This window comes from Pseudoliparis swirei, chromosome 24 (assembly GCF_029220125.1).
Source record: "Pseudoliparis swirei isolate HS2019 ecotype Mariana Trench chromosome 24, NWPU_hadal_v1, whole genome shotgun sequence".
In the NCBI taxonomy this organism is placed as follows: Eukaryota; Metazoa; Chordata; class Actinopteri; order Perciformes; family Liparidae; genus Pseudoliparis; species Pseudoliparis swirei.
In genome coordinates, this window is record NC_079411.1 from 21941401 (window position 1) to 21968384 (window position 26984).

A 26984-nucleotide genomic window follows, 5' to 3' on the forward strand; every position below is an offset into this window, starting at 1 on the left:
TGCATTCGACCCGCGTTGTTTGTGATGCCTTGTGCTTGTAGCGTACGCTTCTCTTTGATCCACAGCTATTTATAATTGTAGGATTCATGGCAGCGCTCACGCACCCTCAAAGACCGACAGAGGTGCATTGTGGGGGAGGTTCACTGGCATGCTCGGCGCCGTGCGATTTGACAGGAATGAATAAGAATGAAAGGAGAAGAGATGTGTTGCCTCATGTCATCACTTCCTTCAAGCTTGTGAAATTAGTTTACCCAACTCGGAAATGACTGAAGCAATATAACTTATTGCATTTACAAAATCTGCCTCTTTTTCTTTTTGTGTGCGTGTCCCCGGTGTGAAATACGTAAGAATGAATAAATGTAAGACAACGGGCTTCCTTCATCAGCAATTTGGTTTCACAAAACTTCTGATTCAGCGGAATCAGATGTGCACGTTTGGCTGAAAAGCAGGCGCTTTGAACAGCCAATCAAACGCAAGCATGTCCTCTTGTGGACCCCCCCTTGTGCCCTCGTACCCTCACCTCTTAGGAAAGTAGGTAGATGGTTGTAAGTGGTGGTCAAAGTGTGTGTGTGTGGGGGGGGGGGGGGGAGGGGAGGGAGAGAGAGGGAGAGAGAGAGGGAGAGAGGAAGGAGGAGGAGGAGGGGGGGGGGAGGGGTGAGATCAGGAATCTGCTGAGTCATCATGACTGGTCTCATGATGATCGCTCAGCAGCAGCAACAATAGCCGTCCTTTATCGAACACACACACACACACACACACACACACAGGTCTGAGAGATGAGAGCCGGATCAACGCACCGAACAAAGCGTCTCACTGAGAGCTCGTGGAGACGCTCGTCTGTGGAGCCGTGCGCTCTGAGGACTGATCTCATCTTTTGCACTTCCTGGCTCCCCCTTTGTTAACTTCTCACCCGGTGTTACCGCCATCCTTTTGTCTATAGTTCATCCGTCGGTACAGTAATGTGTAATCATCATTATATTTGGTTTGCCTTCATTTATTATCGTGTGCATGTGTGTGTGTGTGTGTGTGTGTGTGAGCTTTAACAGTTGGTTTCCCCCTGGAGTCTCTCCCACATGTTTTACAACTTCCTCTTCTTTTCACGCTCGTTTCATTCCTATTGGCCTGAAGCCAACCAATAGGAGATCAACGTGACCTTCAAGGTAGTGGGTGCTGCAGTGTAACCGCCAGGAAGCAGGAAGTCACTCTCGCTCACACACTGTGACGCCGATGCGTGGTCCTGTAACATGCTCTCATAACGGGGGATTTACATTCGGTGGGTATGATCAACACACGGTAACGGCGTTCCTGTCGATCTCAAGGAACCGTTATTTTTCTTACAAACGCACAATCGGAACACCTGGTCGTATTTCTAAACGCTCCCCGTAGAAGTTCAGCTCTCTTCCAGGCGTCTCCTTGCTGACAGTTTGTCCGTGTGCGTGTCTCCGTAGGTCTGTTCAGAAGAGCAAGGCACTTGTGGCATGACGACGACTAACAAAGGAGATAAAGCCTTGAGGGTAAGAGAGCGCCCGCTTGGCGCCGGCTTCTCTCCACGCCGCTCGGGTCTCACTCCTCGTCTTCCTCCCCGTCTCCCTGCAGGTGAAGCGCGAGCCGGGGGAGAATGGCACCACCCTCACGGACGACGAGCTGGTGACCATGTCGGTGCGGGAGCTGAACCAGCACCTCAGGGGGCTCACCAAAGACGAGATCCTGCAACTGAAGCAACGGCGGCGCACCCTGAAGAACCGGGGCTACGCCGCCAGCTGCCGGGTGAAGCGGGTCACCCAGAAGGAGGAGCTGGAGCTGCAGAAGACGCGGCTGCAGCACGAGGTGGACAAGCTGGCCGACGAGAACGCGTCCATGCGCATCGAGCTGGACGCTCTGAGGTCCAAGTACGAGGCGTTGCAGACCTTCGCCAGGACCGTGGCACGGAGCCCGGCCGTCGGGGTCGGGGTGAGGGCGGGAGGGGGAGGCGGCGGCGGCGGTATGGCGGCGTCAGTCATTGGGCCGTTCATACCGGGGAAGATGGCGACAGCCACGAGCGTGATCACCATAGTGAAGTCGAAAACGGACGCACGGTCTTGAGGGAGGGGAGGGCGGAGGCAGTTCAGGTGCGACGGGGGTCATTCTTCCTCTCTGCCGGCCGCCTCTCCTCCACCCGCACCGACGTCAAACAGCGAGGCAGCGGCCGCCGCGTTCGCCTCGACGGGTTCCCCCCCCCCCCCCCCCGTCGCCCGTCTCCGATCGGCGCAGGCGAGAGAGAGGATGCAGGCAGAGGGAAATGATTGCGACTATGAAGTCGGGAGTCCGTGGTCATTTAGAACAGGACGGATACACGGCGTTCCCACGGTAACTGGAAGCCTGGAGAAATCGGAGAATTCGAGATTATTTTTATTCCAGGCCAGGAGAGGGTGGTGGGGGGGGGGGGGAATCCCCCCCCAAAATACCCAATCATGCAATTTTGTACAGTTGCGACTCACATCGGTCACGTGTTCAGCGTCGAGTTTCACTGCTGGTAGATCAGGATATCTGTAAAGTCGAAATAATCCCGTCACACTAGGATTTGAAGTCGACATTTAAATTCGCAAACAAAAGTATTCTAACACGTGCGTTGCATACGAGACAAAAAGGAAAGACGGTATTAACGTTTTGGCGCCAAAACAATTCACAATTTGACCGGTTGATTTCAGAGTCCCGTCACGCTCGACCCGATCGCCAAGAAGCTTCTTTTTTTTCACAAAAGAACTATAGACGAATATATATTACACGATGGTGGTGACTGTATTTCTACTGTTTTGTACGGTGTCGTCATTCACACGAGGTCCAAAGTGTATTCTCTGTGTCAACTGTTGTGTATCAGGAATTCTGTGAAATTCTGTGGCGTGTTGGTTTTTTGGTATTGCTATATTTAGTGAGCTGTATTTTTTTCTACGGTCTCTTCACTTCCTATGTCCAACTCTCTTTTTTCCCGATTCAAACTGATTCTCTTCATTTCACGTAGGATCTAACAGAAAGAGTGGGGGGGGGGTAAGGCAATTGATTATTTATCCAAAAACTAAAGAACATAAGGGGATAAAGTTACAGGAAGTCACTGACCCGATATAAGTTTTTCGGATTTCTTTCAGGGAAATGGCCAATTGAGCATTAGAGCTCCTCTCAAAAAGAAGGCGAGCGGACATGGAGCGTGGGAGGACGGTGGCGGTTCAGTGCAGGCGTTCGCTTAATGTGAAGCACTAACTAATCAGGAATCAGGTGGAGACAGCAGTTTACTGTGCGTTGTTGTGTGAGCTGTGTAGTAGCAAGATTAATCATATTGAGAACACCCATTTGTGTGACTCGGACGCTCATTTACCGGAAAAAAAACAAGTGTCTGCAAAAACAGCGTTGTTGTTTTTTTTGCACAGGACATGCTTTTTTTGGTTAATGTTCTAATTTGGAGTAAAAGTCCACAAATCTGTTCCACGAAAATGACTTTGGTTTGCATGTTTATGATCTTGATGGTCGACCGACTTTATGACACCTCTACAGCAACGTTCTGGCCTCCAATCAAAGTCGCGTTGCTTTTAAACACAACGTGTGATTTCCGTGTCTCTGAATGTCCGGTCGCACAAATGGGGCGTCGTTTCACACGAGTCGTACCACAGAAGTAGTCGTACGCGGTGTCCTATACTCCCAATAATCTGTGTATCTATGTACGGTAGAGTGTGGAATTTTATAAAGACGATTATCTTTGCATTGTTTGTAACGACCTGTAACAAAAGGTATACCGACGATCTGTTTGATATACAGTATCCTCTCTATTTTGCAATTGTACCAAAAGTGGCTTAACTGCTGAATAGCTGAATAGCTTTGTGTAGCGGTCACCATTTCGTGGATATGACTTTTGATCCTTGTTTTGATTTCAGGCCAAAGCGGGTGATGTCACTGTGGGTACCGGCACTCTTTCTCTAATCATAAGATCTTCGTCCTCGCGGCCCCCCCGTCGCTCAGCCTCGGCGCTGCGTACACGTGTGTGCGGTCGAGTGCTTATCGGCTCGTAATCTGCATGCATTTAATTTAATTTAACCCTCCTGTTACCTTCAAATTTACTAACATATTTTACCCGTGGGGTCAATTTGACCCCAGCAATTAAAACCTCCAGAAAATTATTAGAATTAATATTGTTTCCGAAGTTTAAGTGTCACTTTATGTTTGTTTGTTGACTACCTAAATAGCCCTTTAAATGAATAAAAAAGTTGATATTTCTTATATGTTTACACAGTAAAAAACAGCCCGGGGTCAAATTTACTAATTTATAAGTTGTGTACAGGACATTGAAAACATATCATCATGTGAATTTTAGGTTTTTCCAGTTGTCCCCAATAAATTAGGAAAAGTCATGAAATATGAAGCAAAAAAAAAAGATGTCAATCATTTTTTTTAGAGACGTTAAATATTGAAAGGGGTCAAATTGACCCCCAAAGGTAACAGGAGGGTTAAGTTCACTTTGGCAGACCCATTTTCTGCTTTTGTTCCCTTCTGAACAGGTCCCTGTGGTGTTATTTTGTTTTAGCGATATAAGGACCGATGAGAGGAGGACGTGTGATGGTTCATGACCTCACGAGCTTCACGTTATTGTGTATTCATCTGGGGAAAAGTATCCGAGGTGTGAACCTTCAACGATGGGGCCCCAATCCTCCTCTTTCAATAACTTATTTTTGAAGTGTGTTTTTGCTCTGTGTATATTTTATCATAGTTCTGTATATATATATATTTTGTTGTTTTTGAATTGTTCTGTAAGTGTCAGGGAAGTGAAAATAATTTAATGTATTTGGTGTTTTATGATGTGGAGAAAAAAAATGATTATGCTATTTAATGGTTTGTCTATCAAAGATTTCGGTTAACTTCACAAAGTACAATTTCCTCAAATTGTTTTTGTTTTTTTACCTAATGAAGACCTTGTCATTTACCGAAATATCATTTATATACACTACCGTTCAAAAGTTTGGGGTCACTTAGAAATGTCTTTATTTTTCAAAGAAAAGCACTGTTTTTTCAATAAAGATAACATTAATCAAAAATACACACTATACATTGTTAATGTGGTAAATGACTATTCTAGGTGGAAGTGTCTGGTTTCTAATGAAATATCTCCATAGGTGTATAGAGGCCCATTTCCATCAACTATCACTCCAGTGTTCTAATGGTACATTGTGTTTGCTAATCGCCTTAGAAGACTAATATCTGATTAGAAAACCTTTGTGCAATTATGTTAGCACAGCTGAAAACAGTTATGCTGGTGATATAAGCTATACAACTGGCCTTCCTTTGAGCTTGAAGTTTGAAGAACAAAATTAATACTTCAAATATTAATCATTATTTCTAACCTTGTCAATGTCTTGACTATATTTTCTATTCAATTTTCAATTCATTTGATAAATAAAAGTGAGTTTTCATGGAAGACACGAAATTGTCTGGATGACCCCAAACTTTTGAACGGTAGTGTACATGATAAAAAGCAGTAGCCTCTACGTCCATGCAGCCTTTTACCGGAACCACTTCTTTTCCACTGTGAAGTCAAAAGGTTAACTAGCCTACTGCTGTGCAGTTATTACGAGTAGCCAGGTGTGTGTGTACATCTGCACCCTACATTCATAATATATAATATCCAACAGGCGAACAAAGGCATTGGAAGGGAAACGGGAAGTTTGAGATTCAAAAACACGATTTCTCCATTAATCTTAACACTGGTTTGCAGGTTTATTCTACCGTGAAATGGTGTCACGTTTATCACGGCAGAGGAATACACCCCATGGTATCAGAGGCATCACACCCAGTTTATGTTTATCTATGTGCTCTGCATTTTATTTTTAATGTGTCGGAAAGCTGTTCGATTATCAACTTGATTTTGTTTAGTTGCGTCCTGTCTGTATTTCCATTTGCTTCTAGAAGGATGTTTCTTTAGTGTGGTAGGAAATGGGAAGAAGCAAAATATGAAGCAAAACCCCGACCTCTCCGCTGCTTGTCAAAGTGTACGTGCCGAACGTGTGTTTCCACCCGGTCTGTATATTTCTAGCGTAAATGTGTCAACATGGTAGACATTTCCAATTATGCAAACTGTGAGGCAGAATTAGAACTCCCTGCCACACTAGGAGCTGTGAGACTTTGGTGGTGGTTGTGTCAAGTTGTCTGTTTTTTATAATTGCAGGTATACCTGTGTGGCGTGACAAGGTTATAGAGCTTCTATGCAGAGCGTTTAGCATTTTGTTCTGGGTTATAAACGCCAGCTCCGGTTAGTCTCTGTTTTTTTTTTAAACTGGCTTATCTGTGCCACTTAATAATTGACTGTAAAGACATAAAAATCTAATTTTTATCCATTTCTAATTGAGAATACTGCAAAGTAGCTGTCATGCAAGGCCTGAAGATAATTACGAACGTCTTCCAGACTTTTCACACGTTGCGGTTGTCGTATTTCTCCAGTGTGAAGATGTGTCGGGTTGTTATGACACAAATGAGGTGAAAACATTCTAGAAGTTTCTTCCTAAGACACGATCAGCTGACCACGAGTGACCATTAGCAACGAGGACGCAGCTCGGCGGTTTTTCACAGCAGAGTTTATTTATGAGCTTGAAAGACGCGTTGACCTTTCTTCCACTGCCTGTAACGAGGTCACGACCTCCTTTATGAAAAGACATCTCTCCTCAAACCCCGAGCAACAGCTCTTAAACCACATCTATAAATATTTTAGAGGCAGAAAGGAGTGGTGGAGACACATCTGATGAAAACCCTTTCGCCATTCCACATATCACATACCCCCGTTTCTTTTTTTCAAAGTGTCAGCGAGTTAACTCAGCGGGCTGCCGAGCTCTCCTTCAAAAAAAACATTCAATTCTTCGAGAAGATGCAAATCATTAACTTCTTATCTTTCAGCTCGGCTGATTGGTATGTCGTCGTTCGGTGGTTTTCCTGTGGAGTGAATCACGCCACTGGACTCTAAAAGCCCTTTCACCTCCAATGCCGATCGATGAGAGTAAATGAACCAGAGGTTCCTTTGATCGTTTGTTTGGTGTTTTCATCAATAATGTTTGTTTTGTACGCCCTTCTGCTGCTCTCTCTCTCTCTTCGTTCCTCTTCTTATCAGTATCACAGCCTCTCGCATACAATTCTTAAGAGTTTTTGGTTTCACATTATCATATTCTCTTATTTATATCATCTTATTGTAACAGTCTACTTCTCTACTTGTACTCAAGGTCACATTGTTGTCGCCCATCACACCACACGTGGGTCCACTGGTGAGTTACTCATGGCTATATTTTTGTGTTCTGAAAGTATCAGTTTAGAGCTATAGAAAAGTAGTGAGCCCTTGTAATGGGACATTCTGTGTTTTGTAATATTTCTGTATGAGGTGTAATACATTATTCTATGATAGTACTTTATATGGGAAAATACTTAAAATGTGACAGTCTTTGTAAGTATTTATCTTCCACTAAATTATTGTACTTATATTGGGGCAATTTGTAGATACGTAAGTGATGATGATGATGATGATGATGATGACAAGGTATTGGTAATCATGAAATTAGCTGTTTCATCACCGGTCTGATGCATCTTTTAATTTATTGATGTATATACTGTATGTTTGTTGATAAACAGCTTACTTTATTTTGTATATGACCAATAAACTTGTTTTCTAATGGAACAGTTGTTTAGTATATTATTATTCACAGCCATATTATTTCTGTTTTTCATGTAATAAATGAAAATATAGCGTGTTGTTGACACATGTAACTTGTTTACTAAATCAGGATACACTGGATGGATACATTTCTGTACCTCCCCTGTTATAAGTCTCACAAATTTTAATCGCCACATTTGATTAATCAACATTTTTCCTCCAAAAAGTGTCTTCATTACTATGAATGTAAATATAAAGATTATATATAACTAATAATTTACCACTGACGGCCTTTCTTCAGACAGACTATACTGATCTGTCCTGTTTGTATAAAATAACAGGCCTATATACAGAAACCTTTGTATGAAATAGATTAATTAAAAAAAAAATACGTTATACATATTCATCTTTTTTAATGTGTGTAACAATTAAGACCATAAACCATAACTTGCTTTGATTTTAAACATTGATGAATGACTATATGACAAAACAACTCATTTTGAGAGTGAATAACAGTTTCATTGATTAATAGAAATGGAATGGACATATTTTAATAATAATTACGGATATGGCTGAAATGTTCTGCACAATTTTAACTATACAGGACTGTCTCAGAAAATTAGAATATTGTGATAAAGTTCTTTATTTTCTGTAATGCAATTAAAAAAACAAAAATGTCATGCATTCTGGATTCATTACAAATCAACTGAAATATTGCAAGCCTTTTATTCTTTTAATATTGCTGATTATGGCTTACAGCTTAAGAAAACTCTAAAATCCTATCTCATAAAATTTCCTCAGACCAAGTTAAAAAAAAGATTTATAACAGCTGAGTGTTTGTCAAGGCTCAGGAAACCCTTGCAGTGCAGGTTTGCAGTTAATTAGACAATTCAAGTGATTTGTTTAATACCCTACTAGTATACTTTTTCATGATATTCTAATATTTAGAGATAGGATATTTGAGTTTTCTTAAGCTGTAAGCCATAATCAGCAATATTAAAAGAATAAAAGGCTTGCAATATTTCAGTTGATTTGTAATGAATCCAGAATGCATGACATTTTTGTTTTTTAAATTGCATTACAGAAAATAAAGAACTTCATCACAATATTCTAATTTTCTGAGACAGTCCTGTATACTTCTTTTGAATTCTTCAGCGCTATCATACAGAATCAAGGCCACAGGTGTGTTTCGCCATTCCGGCCGATAGGGGGCGGTATCAAGTTATCACCGGCTCCGTTCGTCTCCGACAGGTCTGGATCCTGGGAAAACATGGAGCGCGTTGGAGATTTTAATCACCATAAATACACGTTTCCAAGCAATATCGTTGAAACATATACTTTTGTTTTATGTGTTCGGTTAATGGGATTCGAGTGTTCGTGAGTTGAAGTCGTGTGTTGTGTTAGAATTGTTATATTCGTTGTTTTATTTTGGTAAATCCAAATCTTTGCCGGAAATCCAGTCCGGGTTTTTCAGAGCGCTTTGGCGATTTCCAAACTGTCACCCGTCCGTTGCTACCGGGAGGAGAGGCGGCAAACATGTAAACACACGTCCTTCCTGGAGGGGATTGTTTTTGTATGGTAGCTCGTCAGACTTTATTTAGTTTTGCCTTTGTATCACAAGTAACTCTCTACTTTCGCTTCTCTTATTTTTAACTATACTTCGATATGTGTTTCGTCTCGTTGCCATACCAACGACAGCTAAACCGGTAGCTAGCTAGCTAGCTGGTTCGCGAGGGTTACAGTTCAACAGCTAACGTTAGCAACAATCAATCAATCAGGATATCGCCGGTGTATTGCGGTGAATCGGTCCTTCAACTGGGCAACCTGATGCAACTTGATGGAGGACTACGACACGTTTGTGCAGCTTCGCCTCTCTCCGAGGAAAAGTGAGGAGGAGGAGGAACACAGCGCACCTCCACCTGCATCTTCTCTGATCCGCTTCTATGGACGAGCCATCCTTCCTCCCCTGGTACGGTCTTATGTTTACGATATGTATGTTCAAATGAACACGATTGGGTAAATAAATATGAGCTAACAAGACGCCCTACATACACTAATATAGCCTGAACAGTATCACGCTGCCTTTGTTTTGTAGGTTATGTCAGATCAGACTACTAGTAATTTACTGTGTGGATTAGAACGAATATTACAATATTAAATATTAAAGTAATTATGAATATAAGTTATTTTTCTTTTTTTAAAATTCATTATTCATAGAAGTTATTAAGCAAAATGCCACAAGTTTGTCCAGCTTGTCAAATGAATACAACCTATATTATTGTAAAGTTATTACGACATTATTTGGGTTTTTAAGTGATGGTTGGACATAGCAAGCTATCACCTTAAACGGGTGGTGGGGCCCTATCCATTTGTGATGGACAGTGTTCACTAGGGATGCACCGATCTGATCGGCGCTGATCCATATCGGCCGATATTCCCATTATCGGTTTTGATCGGCGTTCTCAAAACGGCCGATCAAAACGGCCGATCAGATGACGTAACATCTGCGAGAAAAACTATCAGAGGCGTTTCAATCGCAACGGAGACGATGCGCCCGGCGAGGGCCGCAGAGTGAGAGGTCCACGAGGGGATCCTCACCACCGAGCGGCGTCCCCGTCCCCCGAGTTGAATCTCTGGGTCGACTCAGCCGACTCTCACATGTCTGAGCCCCTATAGACTGATGTTCACGGTAAACGCATTCGATCAGGAGCGCGCGGGTTTTGATCAAGTTAGCGGAAGGATTTAAGTGACAACATCCGGTTTTGAAAAGTTAGCGGAAAGAACCACGTGAAACAACATCCGTTTTTCAAAATAAGATGTCGACAAATCATACACTAGCATATAAAAGTAAACAATGAACTGATTTTGTATCTTTATAGATCGTTTCTGAGATTTAGCTTAAATTATGCTAACATTAAAACATTTTTACTGTACCAAGGAAGAGTTTATTAAAATAAGTCTGACTTTTGTATGTTAAAAAAAGTCCTGTATATAGATTTCCCCAAGAGTTCCAGGAAATGAATGATGCAGATGTGTTCCATACATAACTGAAATCCCCTATAATAGCCATCAAACAATTTTAATGTATCAATTAGGACATTTTTCAAAGTAAAAGTCCTAAATGTTTAAAGAAATCTGTAATTTCTTTAATGTTTGAGGTGCTTTATATATGTATTTCCTCATAGTCCTAGGCAATAATGCTACACAATAAATAGAATGCTTCAATCGACACCGTGATCGGTGATCGGTATTATCAGATCGGCAGATACTGATTTCAGTGATCGGTGATCGGCACAAAAAACCTGATCGGTGCATCTCTAGTGTTCACTATTTCTCGTGGTAAATCTAAAAAAATAAAGAACATGATAATCGTAAATAATCATCAGGACCAGCCCCGTTATTCAACATGCATAACACACTTCATGTCTGCTTTCCGATGATAACAGCTCACAGGGACGCAGAGAGAAGAGATGCAGCGACTCAGAGATGCAGCGCAGAGAGCGGCTGTCCAGAACAAGTTAAAGGATTATTCAAGAATGGCCTATGTTCAAACTATCCTACGCAGTGTTCAGGTAATATAAGTCCCGACTTTTCATCTATCCTCATGTTCATGTTTTTGTGTTTTACTTAGACTATTTAATCATATTCAAACACACACTATTTCTTTGAATAAATAGTCATCATTAGACATTATTTTATTTGTGTGTGTATGTATGTGTGTGAATGTGTGTGTATTTATGTATTTGTGTGTGTATATGTATATATGTGTGTGTGAATGTATGTATGTGTATGTATATGTATATGTATGTACATGTGTATATGTATATATGTTTATGTATATATATATAGGTATATGTATATGGTTCTTTGAAATAAAATTTTTCGTGAAATCATAGGTTAGGGCATTTATAAGCTTGATAGCTTCAGCCTTGACCCTTTCGGTCAGCCACTTTCTTCTTTTGTTGAATTTTGATTTTTGTATATTTTGCTGATCGAAAAATACTAAACTAAACTAAACTAAAACTAATTTCATGTCACATTTTGTCATGCCCGCTTTGTTTTATTCAAATTTAGAAAACTCCTTTTCTCTGATCTCATGATATTAGGGGAAACTCATGTCACATGTCCTCATGTTGGCTGAACTGTACACCGAGTTGACTGGGCCTAATTGTTTCATTTTATGAACTGTAGATAAGGAAGACGCCGACACTAGAAGAGTTGCTTCGCGAGTCTGAGATTAACACCCCATCTTCACACGCCCATAACACCATTGGTGGTGGAGCTGTTTCCCAGAGCAATTCACGCATAGGAACAACGGATAGTCATTTGCTCTCACCCCCAACCGGAAGGAAAGAAAAGGAAGATGATTCTCTCCCTCCGTTGACATCAACTACAGATAGTGATTTGTTTGCCTCAAATGTGACACCTCAGCAAAGTTCCCAGGAAGAATGCCTTATTGAGCAACAGTACAGCCAGCAGGGCTCACAGCCAATCCACCAGTCGGTGTCCTCTGGCTATGTGACCTACGAGAATGTTGAGAACACCACCAGTGTCTCTGGAAGGGTTGATGCAGAGAGACAGAGCCATGGCGTTACATCCTACGAGGAAGCTAATAATATAAATAATAATATGGATGGCTTTTTCCTTCACAACACTTCAAACACAATCGCCAAGATGCCAGATATCATTAACTACCCACCCATAGATGGAGAGGAATTGGAAAGGAGTGGACTGGAGTCCTCTTTTTGTAATAGCTTAATACTTGTACAAGACATTTGTTGCACCTTGCTCAAGGAGGATTCAGTCATATGTTCCCCTTCACGAGGAGAGAATTCTGAAAGCAGCCCTCTGGACAGCCCAGAGGGCGGAGATAACCTTCCCTTCAGCACAGTGCCTGACGTTGACAAAGATCACAATGTGGAGAGGATTGATGGCCCAGTCTCATCAGCAGAAAACAGTGGCCTTACAGACGATCTAGAGTTATCGCAGACATTAAGCACCCATCACAGTCCAACACCAGAGTTGCATATTCAACACGACGCCACAGAATCCGACCCGGCGGACAACCGTGCAGAAGAAGCAAATCCATCCGAGGAGCCTTATCGTCTGAGCCTCCAGGCCTTGCTAAAGAAATCTCAGGAGTATCGGCGGTGTCAGCGCTCGCTTCGGAACCAAGCCAAAAACACTAGAATTCAGGAGAGGACCCAAGAACAGACGAGGGAGGAGGAGCAGAGCCTCTCTGATAAGGAGAATGACGAGTTCCCTGACAAAAGGACCGTGGCCACAGAGGGGGGGGAAACTAAAGAGAGCAGAGGCCCTTTTATCCTGCCTGCCGAAACGTCGGCAAAGAAATCTGTGAAAAATGAGAGGATGTTTGAGATTGACTCCACCTTTAAATCTGAAGGCACACATTTACTAGGAGATGGACATTCTAAGGAAAACACTACTGTTGAGGAAGAAACAGTCTTCACAAATAATACGCTTAACGTTTCACAAGAGGTCATAACGGAGCCGAAACAAATCAGCACCTCCCTTCTCCAACAGCCCACATCGACCTCGCCTGTCCAGGCAGCCTTTTACTTGACCAGCTGTCCTGCAGCTTTTTATAACGGTTTTGGGAAATATCACAGTATCCCAGCCCCTAATTTCTGTCAGAGTCCCGTGCGTTTCAAGCGCAGAAGCAGAATCCAAGATGAAGAATCTCTCGATGGGGCTAAGACCTCGAAGAAAGTCTCGGTCGAGACCGGTTCGATTGAAGACCACGAGGCCCGAGAAGTGAACCTGGGATGTAACGGTCCCACAGCAGTTCCTCCCACGGTGAATCTCACGGTACACGGTGATGCAACAAGCAGCTTAGTCAGGAATTCACATCACATAGATCAGCTTGAGTCCAATCTGTCCAGTTTGAAAGTACTGATCTCGGATCTGGAGTCCTCCCTCACGGAAAACGTGGAAAATCACGAGCAGACTGAGAGCGAGACGCAGAGTAAGTTGAGTTTCAAAGGCATCGAGCACTCTTGTCACAGTGATTGTGAGTATTGCGCGAACAAAGTGAGGGATGATGACGACGATGATGATGGCGGCGATAGCAACGACGCAGAACGAGACAATGGGTACGCGGAGTGGCAGAGAAGACTATCATCCGACAATTTCAACAAAATGCAGGATGATACAGGACCCGAACCGAGCCGATGGGACACAGACGACGATACTCTCACGGTGAAAGAAACCGAGGCGGTTGACGTAACCGAGCTCAGGCTCGTCAAAGCCTCAGCGACAGAGAGAGGGAAGGAGCAGGGCACATGTGGAGAAGGACTCCCGAAGACTCACGGGCAGCACGGCGGCAGTAGAAAGCCGACAGCCAAACGCATCCTCTCCGTAACGCAGCGGCAGCGAATTCCCGACGCCTTCAGAAACGCCCCGTCGGCAAACGCGGCTCCGCGTAGCGTCTCGGTGCTTTCGGACACCGGTAACCGTCCAGGAGAAAGCAGGACCGGGCCGGCAGGAGAAGGTCACGACTCGACCCAATCGCCGTCCCTCAACCAGTCGTACGACGTGAACGCGCCGTCCGGCCTGTGGCTCCTCGGAGGCTCGGGATCCGACGGGGGGCCGAAGGGTCGTCTCGTTCAGGAGAAACGCCTGACCCCCGAGAGTGGGGGCGAGGGCGGGGCGTCCAAGGTCAAACGGAGGCTGCTCATGCACACGGCGGAGGAGACATGGGACCGGAGGGTGGATGCCAGCAGAGGAGCAGACTCTGTGGTCAGACCTCACTCCAGCACTCCTAGAGGTAAGACCAGAGAATGCATCTACAGAACACTGTTATTGTGAATCACGACGAAATACGAGAATTATAGTATATTAGGAGCTAAAAGTCCATCCATAGTTATTTCAGGGTTCGTACGGTCATGGAAAACCTGGAAAAGTCATGGAATTTTAAAATGGTGATTTCCAGGCCTGGAAAAGTCATGGAAAAAACGAAAATCATAAAAGTTTTGGAAAAGTCATGGAAATGTGTTATAATCACTTGTTCATTTACACCGAGTTTGAAATAATTTATATGATTTTTAAAGAAAGACGCTCAAAATATAAGCCGGCCTACGCTCTCAATACGCACAATGTTCTAAATTGTTCATGTTTTTGCCGAGATTTCAGTTTGGCCATGAAAATTTGGTTTAAAGTCCTGGAAAAGTCCTGGAAATCCATTGGTCCAAATGTGTAAGAAGAACCCTGTTATTTGTTGTAGGCGTAATGTCGGTTAAGTGTGCGCTGCATCGCTCTGTTATATTGGAACAAAATAGAAAAGATATGTATTGATATACACTACCGTTCAAAAGTTTGGGGTCACTAAGAAATGTCTTTATTTTTCAAAGAAAAGCACTGTTTTTTCAAAAAAGATAACATGAATCAAAAATACACACGATACATTGTTAATGTGGTAAATGTCTATTCTAGGTGGAAACGTCTGGTTTCTAATGAAATATCTCCATAGGTATATAGAGGCCCATTTCCATCAACTATCACTCCAGTGTTCTAATGGTACATTGTGTTTGCTAATCGCCTTAGAAGACTAATGTCTGATTAGAAAACCCTTGTGCAATTATGTTAGCACAGCTGAAAACAGTTATGCTGGTGATATAAACTATACAACTGGCCTTCCTTTGAGCTTGAAGTTTGAAGAACACAATTAATACTTCAAATATTAATCATTATTTCTAACCTTGTCAATGTCTTGACTATATTTTCTATTCAATTTTCAATTCATTTGATAAATAAAAGGGAGTTTTCATGGAAGACACGAAATTGTCTGGATGACCCCAAACTTTTGAACGGTAGTGTATATAGATGACCCTACGGACATCCTGCTGTATTTGTCTTTGTTTTTGTTTTTTACACATTACGTGACCACATATTACACGTCTATTGCCGTCAGCCGCCGCGCCTTCGTACCACGGCGGTCAAGAAGACAAGCAGGAAGAACTGAAACGGGCCCACGCCGCTCAGGTCCGAGCCCTGCAAGAAGAGCACCGGAGACAACAAGAAGAGCTCCTGCAGGTGAGACGACATTAAGTACATTAGAACATGACGTCAAACATGTCGCCGGATAGGCAGCAACAACACTTTGTCAATGGTCCATTTTAAGTCGGTATCTTAAGTTGCGTTCGCACCAAAAGCTAAACTATTTTTTGCGTCGCCCAAAATGCGTGAGTTTACTCGCTCGACCATTCGCCGTGTTCAGGTCATGAGCGTCGAGACGCTCCGCGAGGGGCGGGGCTTATCTCCGTGTCTCGTCTCCGTAAAGACCGTTATCATCTCCTTCATCCACCAGAATAACTAACCACTAGTTCTGCTTTATATTTGTCGTGGACGTCCCACACACTAACGCCCTCGTGTTTGGGTTCATGACATCACCCGTAGGCTCACTCAGCTCGGTCACTTTCACCGATGAAGTTACTGTTACGTCTGAAAGACTTCCGCTTCCAGCGCTACGAGAGCGGAACTCAAGAGCTGATTGGCCCGAGTTGCGAGATGACCGCCTCAAAGTTGAAATATTTCAACTCGGGGCGAAAATTGCGCCGCTGAAAACGTGCCGCTGTAAACGCGTCGCCCACATCGCAACGCCCCAAACACGCCGCCCGGGAAAATATTGCGTCTTTCGCAGCCACAAGCGTCTGTACGTTGACTTTTCATGGGATTCGGTCGCGCGAAAAAATAGTTTCGCTTTTGGTGTGAACGCACCTTTAGAGCTCTTTTATAAATGTTGCCTAATTATTATTCTTTGAAAGAAAATGTGGGCATTGTTCGATATTTTTCGTTTGTTACTCCCCAACAAATCGACAATGTCGGTCTGTGTGTGTAACGTTTGCCAAAGCCAGGGAGCCTCTCTGTTTTAGGAAGATATTTTCTCACAAAGGTTACAGCTGTGAATGTTGTGTGGAGAGAGATGATGGGAAATAAAGCGAGAGATGCAACAAAGCCCCCCCTCCCCCCCCCGATGAAGTCGAATTGAAGACGTTGCGGTTCACGATCGACATCTTAATCCCCAAACTGCAGGGGAGCCCCATGGGATGTGTTCTCAGTAAGAAGGAGATATAGAATATGACCAGCTCTGTTCACTTTAACGCTTTTTTTTCCCCTTCTTGAATTTGTGCTCATGTTTCCCCTTCATTAAGCGGTAAAAAGGGCAATAAAGAAAGAAAACGTGAAATAACATGTTTTTAACTACCAGGCTTTTTTTTCCTAACTCCAACATGGTTCAAACGGTCATATTGAGACTTCCTGCGTCCCATTGGTCCGCTTCTTGCATTAAATTGCATCAGCTATTGCTGTACAGATCTAGCACAACGTCCTTCCTTTGAAAGGCAAACATAATTCACTCGCCCAAGGTTTTCGACTCCACCCAAAGTCACCTATAAGAAATTAAAAAAATAAAATGTGTTTCTATTTTTTTTTTTAATTGAGATTAGGCTAACGGATTCACTAAGCTGTGATATAACATTGACTCTAAATGCTCTTTATAAACTAGAAGCAGACCCTTGAAAGACTCTGGCACTGCTCCATATGTGGGCACACAGACAGACACACACACACACACACACACACACACACGTTGTCGCCCTACTGGTTAGAGCCTGCTTCTGGAGACCGGGGTCGTGGGCGGACTACAGAAATCTGCTCATTACAAGAGACCTTCAGACTCTCCAGTAAAAAAATTTAAAAAAACACACAGGGATTCTTCCATAAATGTTTCATTACATCCCTAAGAGGCGAGCTGGCATGGTCGTGTGTGTGTGTGTGTGTGTGTGTGTGAGAGACACTTCAAGGACGCCTGCTGTTCTCTGGCAGCCAGTTCTTGTTTCTGCAGCTCGTGTCTGTATTTGTTCTTGGCCGGTGTCCTTGCCCCTATTAATCACAGCCTCTGTTTAATTTATGTATCCTTAACAACAATATAATTAACATAACTCTTTAATAATAAAAAAAGACTTATTTCCGACTCCCCTCTGTCCCTCCATCATGTGTGATGTGATGTGATGAGAGAGCGGGAGAGGGGAAGGGACCGAGGGAATTGACACAGAAAGGGGAAGGATAATGTGTTTAATTCATGAGCGTCTGTGGTTAAGTGCCAGATCGTCCCGTGGAGTGCCACCGCTAATGGTCCCTTCCCCTTCTCTTTTTTCTTCTTCTCTCCGTCTCCTCACATCCCCCCCCCCCCTCTTTTGTTTTGTCTCGTACCTCCTCTAACGTCGTTTTGTCCTACTCTCTGGCCATATTAATTTCCTCCATCTCTCCTGTCTCATCATCCCTGTCATCCCTCTGCTCCTCATCCCTCCTGCCTCTCTGCCCCATCTCTCCCCTTCTGTCTCTTTCTCTCTACCCCCAATTAATTTCTTCCTCCTGCCTCATCTGCTGTCCTTTCCCATTCGATATTTTCCAACCTTGCCTTTCTCCCCAATGAACGCACGCACGCCTAAACACACACACACACACACACACATGTGCATTTCTCCCCCTGTTCCTTCCTTCCACTCTCATGTATCTTCCTCCTGTCTCTCTCTCTCTCTCAGGCATTGGCAGTGCATTACCGCCACCGCCAAAGCGGATCCTTTCCTTGCTCCATCTCAACCTCACATTTTGGGGACAAGTTGACCTCTTCCGCCATCGCTCAGGTATCAAAATCACATTTGTTGGCAGCATTTTGTAGTTTTAGTCATCACCAGACGGATGAAACAAAGACTTCCCCCTCGATGTCTTCCTCCTGATCGTTAACTGATCTCATCTGTTTTCATACGTATTCAAGTACAGCAGCTTAGCCTCAGTTAGGCTTATGCTGTACAAACGTGTCCCTTTAATGCAACATCTGTTGAATCAACAAGTGAAACATTATTACTCTGCTTATTATTCCCCATTACAATGATCCACTTGCACTGATGGGCTAAACAGATGCCAAGCAAAGGACCTTGAGAATCTGCGCGGGAAATGAATTGGCTGTCATTGATGGAATTAGCATTCTCCTCTGAGTTCCCCTCTGGTCCTCATTATTCACCCCTCTCCATCACTCGTTCTTTGCCCTTGCTCCTCTTCCTCAGCCCCCCGGCTCACTCTCGGAGCTCTACCGCCCCCTGCTGTCAGCCGCCGTGAAGGGCTTTCTGGCTCGCAGGCTGCTGAAGACTGAGCAAGTGGCACAGCTGGTGCGCACCATCGGGGTGAGTAGAGGCAGCGTCTGTCTCGCAGAATGAATGAAAACCGTTTGTATTCAAATAAAAACGGCGTGTGTTTTGGGCATCCAGGACACAAATCAGGTCCTGCTGGCTCTCCAGCGGCAGAGCCCCGGCAGAGGAGAGTTCTCGAGCAGACAGGATCTTTTATTACAGGAGAGAGTCACTCTGCAGGTATTAAAGCAAACACGCGTTGTAAACATCTGTTAACCTTTCTCATCTTCGCTACTGCACTGCCAAATGAGCAATTATCCCCTCCATTTGCACTCACTACAATAGCTACTATAATTGCGCTCATTCATTCGAGCCGTCGCCTGCTCTGTAATTGTTTCCCCGTCCAGCTGCGCGCCGCACGGTACGAGGTCCACGACATCTTCTTCAGCCTGTCAGCCGGAGAGAGGATGGAGCTGATCAGCTGGGACAGAGAACTGGCCAAGAAGAGGGCGCTCAGACGGCAGGTAACCGCTTCACGTGTGTGTGTGTGTGTGTGTGTGTGTGTGTGTGTGTGTGTGTGTGTGTGTAATATCTACAGGGTTCTTACGGTCATGGAAAACCTGGAAAAGTCATGGAATTTTAATGTGGTTATTTTCAGGGCAGGAAAAATAAAATCACAAAGAATTTGGAAAAGTCATGGAAATTTGTTATATTCACATGTTCATTTACGCTGGGTAGAGCAGATACTAATCCAGTGTGTGTTCTTGCTTGTGTGTGTGTGTGTGTGTACTTGTTTAGAGTGGAGACACAGGCCATCTCAGAAGAAAGAGTTATCTATCAACTGCAACACAAAAATCACTGGAAAGAAAGAGAGGAATGATGTGAGTTTTCACTGGATACGTTCTGTTCTCTTTAGATTTCGGCGTAGATCAAATGTTTTTATGTGTGCGTGCATATTCATAAGGAATAACAAATACAGGATGAAGGCATCTCTGCCGATTTCGGAGCTCAAACCAGCGCCGTTACCCTGATGGAGACATGCGTTCATCGTGAATAATCGTGAAATGTTATTTGGTACCAGCATGAGCTCCAAATATCAGGACAGTATGAACCCAACCTATGAAAATATAAAAAAAATTAAATTTTAAATCTGAATCTAGATTTCGCACTTTAAATTTTTTTATTTAATCAAACATGTTCATGGGTTTCCAGTTAGTGTTCCAGCCACCTCACAAACACACTATTCAGCTGAAATATTTTAATGAAATTCAAATCTTGCACTCTGAGCTTTTTTAATAAGCAGTATTTTTGTCATGGGCTAAAATTCTCTTCTCTGCAGGATCCAGAAAAAGGCGTCAGAAAGGCACACAGGAGTTGTGACGAGGACCGGACACAACACCGGGCTCTCTGCCGAGCAGCCGCCGGACACCAGACGAGGACAGTTCAGAGCAAACCCTCAGAGGGTCCCTAAGAGCACCTGCTCCTCCAGACCCCGATGACCCTTTCCTAATCGGCCCCAGTGAGAACTCCCTCTCTTGTGCTTACCTAAATATTATAAAAGTAATAATTTGAGAGTTTCTGTTTCACACAAGGGCGATGCCGGTTGCTGACGAATGTATCTTTGTATTTATTATCTGGTGTGCTCTGACATTGTTTACACTCTACAGCCAGGGGGTAACAAAGTGATGGTAGTTCCACTATTCCACAACAAAGTGGTTTCACATTGAGTGGATATTTAGATTGGGATAAAATATATATACCACATCTGCACCAGTTTACTAATGTTCAGATGTCAGTTGGACAGTTAGTTGTCCTACAAAGCTCTGTGCAGTGTACCTGAAAGATGCTGTGTTTCAGACTCACAGCAGACATTATGAAGATGAGTTAACGCAGGAAAAGATGCAATGAATAACACAAATGGTGCCTCAATACTATTTTGGATATCAAGTAAGGATTGCTCTTTGGCTAACTGTACACAACTTGTAGACATGCAGCCTGCAACCAGGGTTGAGAGTTGAGCCTGAAGTAAGCCCTGGCCATGAGCCAGCATGCTCAACTTCAAGACTCAGGGACCAAACTACCTACTGGAATGCAGTGATGATTAAAATAGATGAATTACTCCTCAAAATGTCTCCTGTGGAAAGGATCTGTTATTTATTCAGCTGTGAGTGTTGTTCCATTTGTCGACGGTTCAATCTCTACTTTGAGGGTGAAGTTCTACATTGAATTAGTCTTTTGCGTCAAATTGATGTGCCTTGTTCATTGCCACCAGAACAGGTGTATTGGCACAAGTTAATTTTTTTTAAATAGGAAATGTACACATTTTAGTGAAGGACAGTGTGCTTACTTTTTCAGAAATGTTAATATGCAGCTTGAGATTTGAGTTACAGTGAGTCTGCTGCCTTTAATATATGTCCTAGTGTCTTGCGATCACATGTACGTTTTTATTTTATTTTTTAGAGACTTTGGACCTGTTTTGTATGTTATTTATTTGTATGTTGTGTGTAATAAATGTTTCTTAAAACAGAACTGACGACGCTTTACTCACCCGACTATTTGTGGTTTAATCCCATCAGTTCTCCCCATTCCTCCTGCTGATGGCTCTGTTTATTCATTCCTCTTCAAGCTGCTCAGCCATTGGTCCTCCTTAAGCTGCTCAGTCATTGGTCCTCCTTAAGCTGCTTAGCCATTGGTCCTCCTTAAGCTGCTTAGCCATTGGTCCTCCTTAAACTGCTCAGTCATTGGTCCTCTTTAAGCTGCTCAGCCATTGGTCTTCCTTAAGCTGCTCAGCCATTGGTCCTCTTCAAGCTGATCAGCCATTGGTCTTCTTCCTGTTTTAAAGTCATTATTCAAGAGGCAACATTTAAAAAGAATTTCAGGTCGGACAGCGATGGAAAATATTAAGGAACAATTAAAACACACATATGCAAAAGAGGCTGTATATATACAGCCTATTTTTGACTTATAAATATTCTTTATTATTTAATAATTATAAATAAATTATAATTCTAAAGAAAATTATAAATAAAATAAAAATTATGGATGAAATAAAAACAAACATGCAAAATAGGCTGTGTGTATATACAGGACTGTCTCAGAAAATTAGAATATTGTGATGAAGTTCTTTATTTTCTGTAATGCAAATAAAAAAAAAAAAATGTCATGCATTCTGGATTTGCACAAATCAACTGAAATATTTTTAAATACACTTATTATGATTTGTTTGTTACATCAGAATAAGAAAACTCAAATATAATATCCTATCTAGGGTATATAACAAATCAAATGAAAGTAGGGTATTAAACAAATCTTGACAAACACTCAGCTGTTATAAATCTTTTTTTACTTGGGTCTGAAAAAATAAAAAATTTTTTATAGATTTTTTTTTTTTTTTTTTTAAGCTGTATAACATAATAGCAATAAAATAAAAAAAAAATGCAATATTTCATTTGATTTGATTTGAAATGAAATGCATTTTTTTTTTTTTTTTTTTTTTTTTTAAAAAATAAAGAAAATAAAGAACTTTATCACAATATTCTAATTTTCTGAGACAGTCCTGTATATATACACAGCCTATTTTGCATATTTGTGTTTTTATTTATGTATATATATACCTCTGTGTGTATTAGGGCTGCAACAACGAATCGATAAAAATATATTATAAAAATACTTGGCAACGAATGTCATTATCGATTCGTTATGTCGTGCGATTATTACCTGGAATTTGCTCTGAAGTTTGTAAAGGTCAACACTTAATTAAAACCGTTACAGACTCCGACCAGCAGGGGGCGCTGCCGCGCGTATGTTCTCACCTTTTACACAGACAACATCCGCCCCCCCGGCTCTCGTTGGTCTCTGGCGCTATGTGCAGTGATTTGAATAGATCGCTATCTCTCAGCTGACTTCACACGGGATGGAAGAGGAGCCGGACGTCGGTGTTCCTTCGCGGACGGAGAGGAAAGCGCTGGAAAAGGCCAAAATACTTGAACGAGAAAGCGAGAGGAAGCTCATTAGACTGGTAAGACGAGGCGACAACACACGCGGAGCCTGTTTCTGCAGCTAGCTGGTGGAAGTAGCGTTAGCAGCTCGTCACTGTGTGCATACAGTGAACTCGGGCTTGCTGAGTCTTGACCAGGTGTCTGTCCTGTGAACGGAAGGTCGGACGGGTCCTGAAGAAGCCGGAAGCCGAGCGGTCGGAGGAGGAAGCCGCCGTGTTGCTGCTGCACAGAGACACGGTGGAGGAGCTCCGCAAGAGACAAGTCCGCACGAATGTGCTCAAGAGGAAGCAGGAGGAGGTGAGACAGGCGCTCCCAATGGCGGCTAGGTGTTTTAGGGGGATCATAACATGATGGGGAACGAAGCAAGACAGGGTTGTTTCAGTGTATTTGATACATAAACCACTGTGGCCCCCAGGGTCCTGCCCAAACCCTGAAATCTATGTTAACACTAACATTAAACTGGAAGCTAAACGTAATTATGACACTGCCCGAACACAAAACAAGTCCTCAAGGTTGAGTGATTATGCAGGGTTCATATTTCAAGGCCCTTTACATTTTAGGTACATATATGTACGTATACGGGTGTGGGACATTGATTTTAATCATATGTGTTTTGTATATATGTGTGAGCCGAGGCAGTGGCTTAAAGAAGGGAACACATCAGGGTAAGAAAAACTAACATACGTTTGTGTTTTAACCTGAAAACATGTGCTTTCCTTGTGTTCTCTGCAGCAGTACGATGATGCGGATGAGCTGAAGAGCAAAGTCAAGCAGCTGGCCGCGGCAGTCGAGCAAGCGAAACACCTGGTGATATACACCGGAGCCGGCATCAGCACGGTACGCCTTAACCCCGCTGCTCCGGTTTCCTTTTTGTTTTAAACATCACAGGACTGATGCTGTGTTTCCTTTCAGGCTGCGTCTATCCCAGACTACAGGGGCCCCAATGGGGTGTGGACACAGCTGCAGAAGGGCCGGACCATCAGGTGAGATATGTCGTCTCTCTCTCTCTCTCGGTTGAGTGGACCAAACTCCAACTGCTATTATTTTTTAATTTGTTTCTCTTTACAAACAGTTCGTCCGACCTGAGTAAAGCTGAGCCGACCCTCACGCACATCTGCATTCGAATGCTTCATAAGGAAAAGCTGGTACGTGAGCCCTAGATAAAATGACTTGTTCTGGTACGTGTTGTTTTGGTATTCACACGGCTGGAATATTATACTTTTTGTGTGTCTTTTTTTAAAGGTAAAGCATGTTGTTTCTCAAAACTGTGATGGGCTTCACGTGCGTAGCGGTCTACCAAGACACGCCCTGTCTGAGCTTCATGGAAACATGTTTATCGAGGTGAGACGCGCACATACACTGCCTTTTTATTATTTTATAGTCACACACTTGCACAGCGCTGCTGTCCTCTGAAATGAAAGACCCCCACCTCCTAGATATCCCTACACGTAGAAACATAATGCAGTTACATGGAAATTGTCAATTAACCTACATTCCTGAGATTCTGGATTGTCCACCGTCCTAGAAGACTGTTCTCCAAGTTCCCCTGACTTTTTTTATTTTTATTTTCTCCATCTCGTCTCTAGGTGTGTACGTCCTGCTCCCCGGTCAGGGAGTGCGTCCGTTTATTTGACGTGACGGAGCGGACGTCGCTGCACCGCCACGGGACGGGCCGCAGGTGCAGCGACTGTCGCGGTGAACTTAAGGACACCATCGTGCACTTCGGTGAACGCGGTACCCTGGAGCAACCTCTCAACTGGAAGGGAGCTGCGGAAGCGGCGGACATGGCAGATGTTATCCTCTGCTTAGGCTCCAGTCTTAAAGTAGGTTTTTATAAACCACAGTGTGTCTGTACGCATTTGAATTTGGTAATCTGAAAAAAAAGTTTGTTGCAGTGCATTGTCCCTCTGGTATTCATCCGGTTAATAAGATATTTAGATTAATGCATTGAAGTGTAAATTGTTATTTTATATGATTTGTATTTGATGGCTTATTAGCTCGAGGCATCTTCTCTCTCTTCTCGTCCAGGTATTGAAGAAATACGCCTGTCTCTGGTGCATGAACAGACCAGCAAGCAAAAGACCCAAACTCTACATTGTCAACCTCCAGGTACACTTAGTTTTTTCAGATTTTAGGTGAATAAAATACAAGTGAATTTGAATAACATGCTAATTAAGAGCTGGCGGCTCAGTTGCTGATTATGTGGCTGCATTTTCTTTCGTTCCAGTGGACGCCAAAAGATGACCTGGCTGTGCTAAAAATTCATGGCAAGTGTGATGATGTCATGAGCCTCCTTATGAAGGAGCTCGGCGTTCAGATTCCTGTGTATGACCGGTAAGGACCTTTTTGTAATTAAGTTATTACACCTAGTATACACAGTTACTGTAGTATTATTATTACTACATATTTAGTGTATTATTGATTATTATACATTTCTACTAAAAACATTCAATGGCTGTTCTCTTAGCAAAGGATACAGACATGCTAGGCTTTTTTTAGAAATACTAGTAAAAGACAAAAGGTTCAGGAACTTGAAACTTTAATTTAAAATGTTTGGCGTTTGGAATATCCCCATTATACACTCTCACGGAAAATATAAAGATTAGTCCAACACTTTGACTCCAAGCTCAGTTTTCCTTCATTCGGTCTCATCAGGGCGGAGGACCCCATCTTCAGTCTAGCCACATCGTTGCTGTCGGAAGAGGTCAACAGCCACACTCGTGAGGTCATATCTCCCCACGATGGGCAGGAGGTCTGCTCGCCTGGACCTGGAGACCGGGCAGAAGAAGCCGCGGCTGTGCAGGGCGGCTGGTTCGGACGAGGCTACGGCAAAGGGAGGAAGAAGAAGAAGAGAGCCGCGTAGTCGAGGGAACTTTACAGGCCGCTTGGTCGAGTAAAAAGTTGAGTCCCATGATGAGGACGAGATGGACTTTAGAGTGCTGTTATGTGCATTGGTATCATTTAGTCACATGCAATGCATGTGTGGGCGTGGAAAGGGCAACATAATTCTGATGATCTGTCATTTGGAAATATGCTGCGTTGGTAGCGCCAGGTATTATCCCAGCACGGAGCCAGAGTGCCAAACCATAGAACAATATTCTATATAAACATAATATTATTAAGTGGCAATAAGATGTTCTCAAAAGTGCTGAAAGAAGGTTTTGAAACCACTTCTGCATTATTATTATTATTTGTTCAGCTGACACTGTACAGTCGGTATGTTTACAAACTTGTATTTTCAACAGCCTCCAGTTTGAATAAGTCCAAGTGGTTTGAGTATAAGTTAGACGTATATGGGCTTTACTCTACCGGTGTCCATAGTAACAGTTACTGTGTTATCAAACCTGTGTTACTTATAGTCAAATATATTTTTGTAGTCTTTTTTTCAGACTTTTACAACTTATTGTTGAATGTATCTTTTTTTGGGACATGGCTCGTTTCTTTTGTTTATTTTACTTAAATTATTTCCAGAAGTCGCCACCCTTCATATCTGCTGTTTATTCTCAGGTAGTACAGCTGCTATTGAACCTTCGTTTACCGAAGTTGTTGAATTTGTTTACATTTTTATTTCGACATTTATGGTGACTATGCTCCTGTCATATATTTATCTACAATGGTATGAGAAGGAAAGCTGATTATTTTATTTTTGAACTCACTTTCATTACTTTTTGTTTGTGTTAAGTTACTGTTGTGATTGTAAACATCTATAAATGTGTTTATTAATCGATCTCAGGGAGATCCAGTGTTGTTAATAATCTCATCATGTACCGTGTGGGTGGGTTCAGGAGTTATTAAAGGCCAGTACAACACCCATGAGCTGATGTTTAGCATTCCTTACATCTGAACCAGTGGTTACACTGGATGGGAAGACTCATGTCATTGTTTTGTAGAATATGAAAATAATGTTCTTTTTATTTTTAGTTTAGATCATATGCAAGTTTTTTGTACTTGCCTTTGCCTTAACCAGTGATTTACTATCAGTTATAGTATAGTAGTAGACAGATTTGAATTGTCAGTACCTCTTACCTTATCAGCTATTTGATTTAGATTTTCTTTTTGTTGTGGTAGAGTACTGGGTTTGCCAGACATTGATTTTATCAAATAAAAATTAATAATATAGACTGGGCAACTTGTAAAATGATATCTTTGAAATGGAAGTCACTTGATCTTTACGTTTGTTGGCAGATG

At 42.8% G+C, this 26984-nt stretch overlaps 3 protein-coding genes across 5 annotated transcripts in view; all 3 read left to right on the forward strand.

Annotated features, from left to right (window-relative positions):
• mafgb (v-maf avian musculoaponeurotic fibrosarcoma oncogene homolog Gb) overlaps window positions 1-7675 on the forward strand; it is a 19941-nt gene extending 12266 nt beyond the window's left edge. For 2 of the 3 annotated variants that reach the window (XM_056408997.1, XM_056408996.1), the window contains exons 2-3: window positions 1449-1514; window positions 1597-7675. In XM_056408997.1, coding sequence (XP_056264972.1) covers window positions 1479-1514; window positions 1597-2082 — 522 coding nt within the window. In that variant the 5' untranslated portion in view covers window positions 1449-1478 and the 3' untranslated portion in view covers window positions 2083-7675. Of the gene's footprint in view, window positions 1-1234; window positions 1274-1448; window positions 1515-1596 lie in introns of those variants that run through there. The other variant, XM_056408998.1, reaches the window with a different exon arrangement.
• Window positions 7676-9202: 1527 nt separating this feature from the next.
• si:ch73-100l22.3 (uncharacterized) lies at window positions 9203-21327 on the forward strand. Its single transcript, XM_056410003.1, has 10 exons — window positions 9203-9620; window positions 11098-11223; window positions 11843-14438; window positions 15582-15703; window positions 18214-18315; window positions 18736-18852; window positions 18937-19038; window positions 19206-19322; window positions 19597-19679; window positions 20138-21327. The coding sequence occupies exons 1-10, from the start codon at window positions 9489-9491 to the stop codon at window positions 20295-20297; spliced, it is 3657 nt and encodes a 1218-aa protein (XP_056265978.1). The 5' UTR covers window positions 9203-9488; the 3' UTR covers window positions 20298-21327.
• Window positions 21328-22662: 1335 nt separating this feature from the next.
• On the forward strand, window positions 22663-26607 carry sirt7 (sirtuin 7). Its single transcript, XM_056409385.1, has 10 exons — window positions 22663-22816; window positions 22956-23093; window positions 23529-23633; window positions 23709-23779; window positions 23869-23941; window positions 24039-24137; window positions 24383-24619; window positions 24825-24905; window positions 25024-25130; window positions 25452-26607. Exons 1-10 carry the CDS (start codon window positions 22712-22714, stop codon window positions 25657-25659), a joined length of 1224 nt encoding a protein of 407 aa, XP_056265360.1. The 5' UTR covers window positions 22663-22711; the 3' UTR covers window positions 25660-26607.
• The last annotated feature ends 377 nt before the right edge of the window (window positions 26608-26984 follow it).

Excerpts from the sequence above, each read along its gene's own strand:
- si:ch73-100l22.3 (XM_056410003.1), top strand. The coding sequence starts at position 9,489 with ATGGAGGACTACGACACGTTTGTGCAGCTTCGCCTCTCTCCGAGGAAA. Across the intron at positions 15,704-18,213 it reads AACAAGAAGAGCTCCTGCAG|GCATTGGCAGTGCATTACCG; the intron begins GTGAGACGACAT and ends TCTCTCTCTCAG. Across the intron at positions 19,680-20,137 it reads GAAAGAAAGAGAGGAATGAT|GATCCAGAAAAAGGCGTCAG; the intron begins GTGAGTTTTCAC and ends TCTTCTCTGCAG.
- sirt7 (XM_056409385.1), top strand. The coding sequence starts at position 22,712 with ATGGAAGAGGAGCCGGACGTCGGTGTTCCTTCGCGGACGGAGAGGAAA. Across the intron at positions 22,817-22,955 it reads AGAGGAAGCTCATTAGACTG|GTCGGACGGGTCCTGAAGAA; the intron begins GTAAGACGAGGC and ends TGTGAACGGAAG. Across the intron at positions 23,780-23,868 it reads CAGAAGGGCCGGACCATCAG|TTCGTCCGACCTGAGTAAAG; the intron begins GTGAGATATGTC and ends CTTTACAAACAG.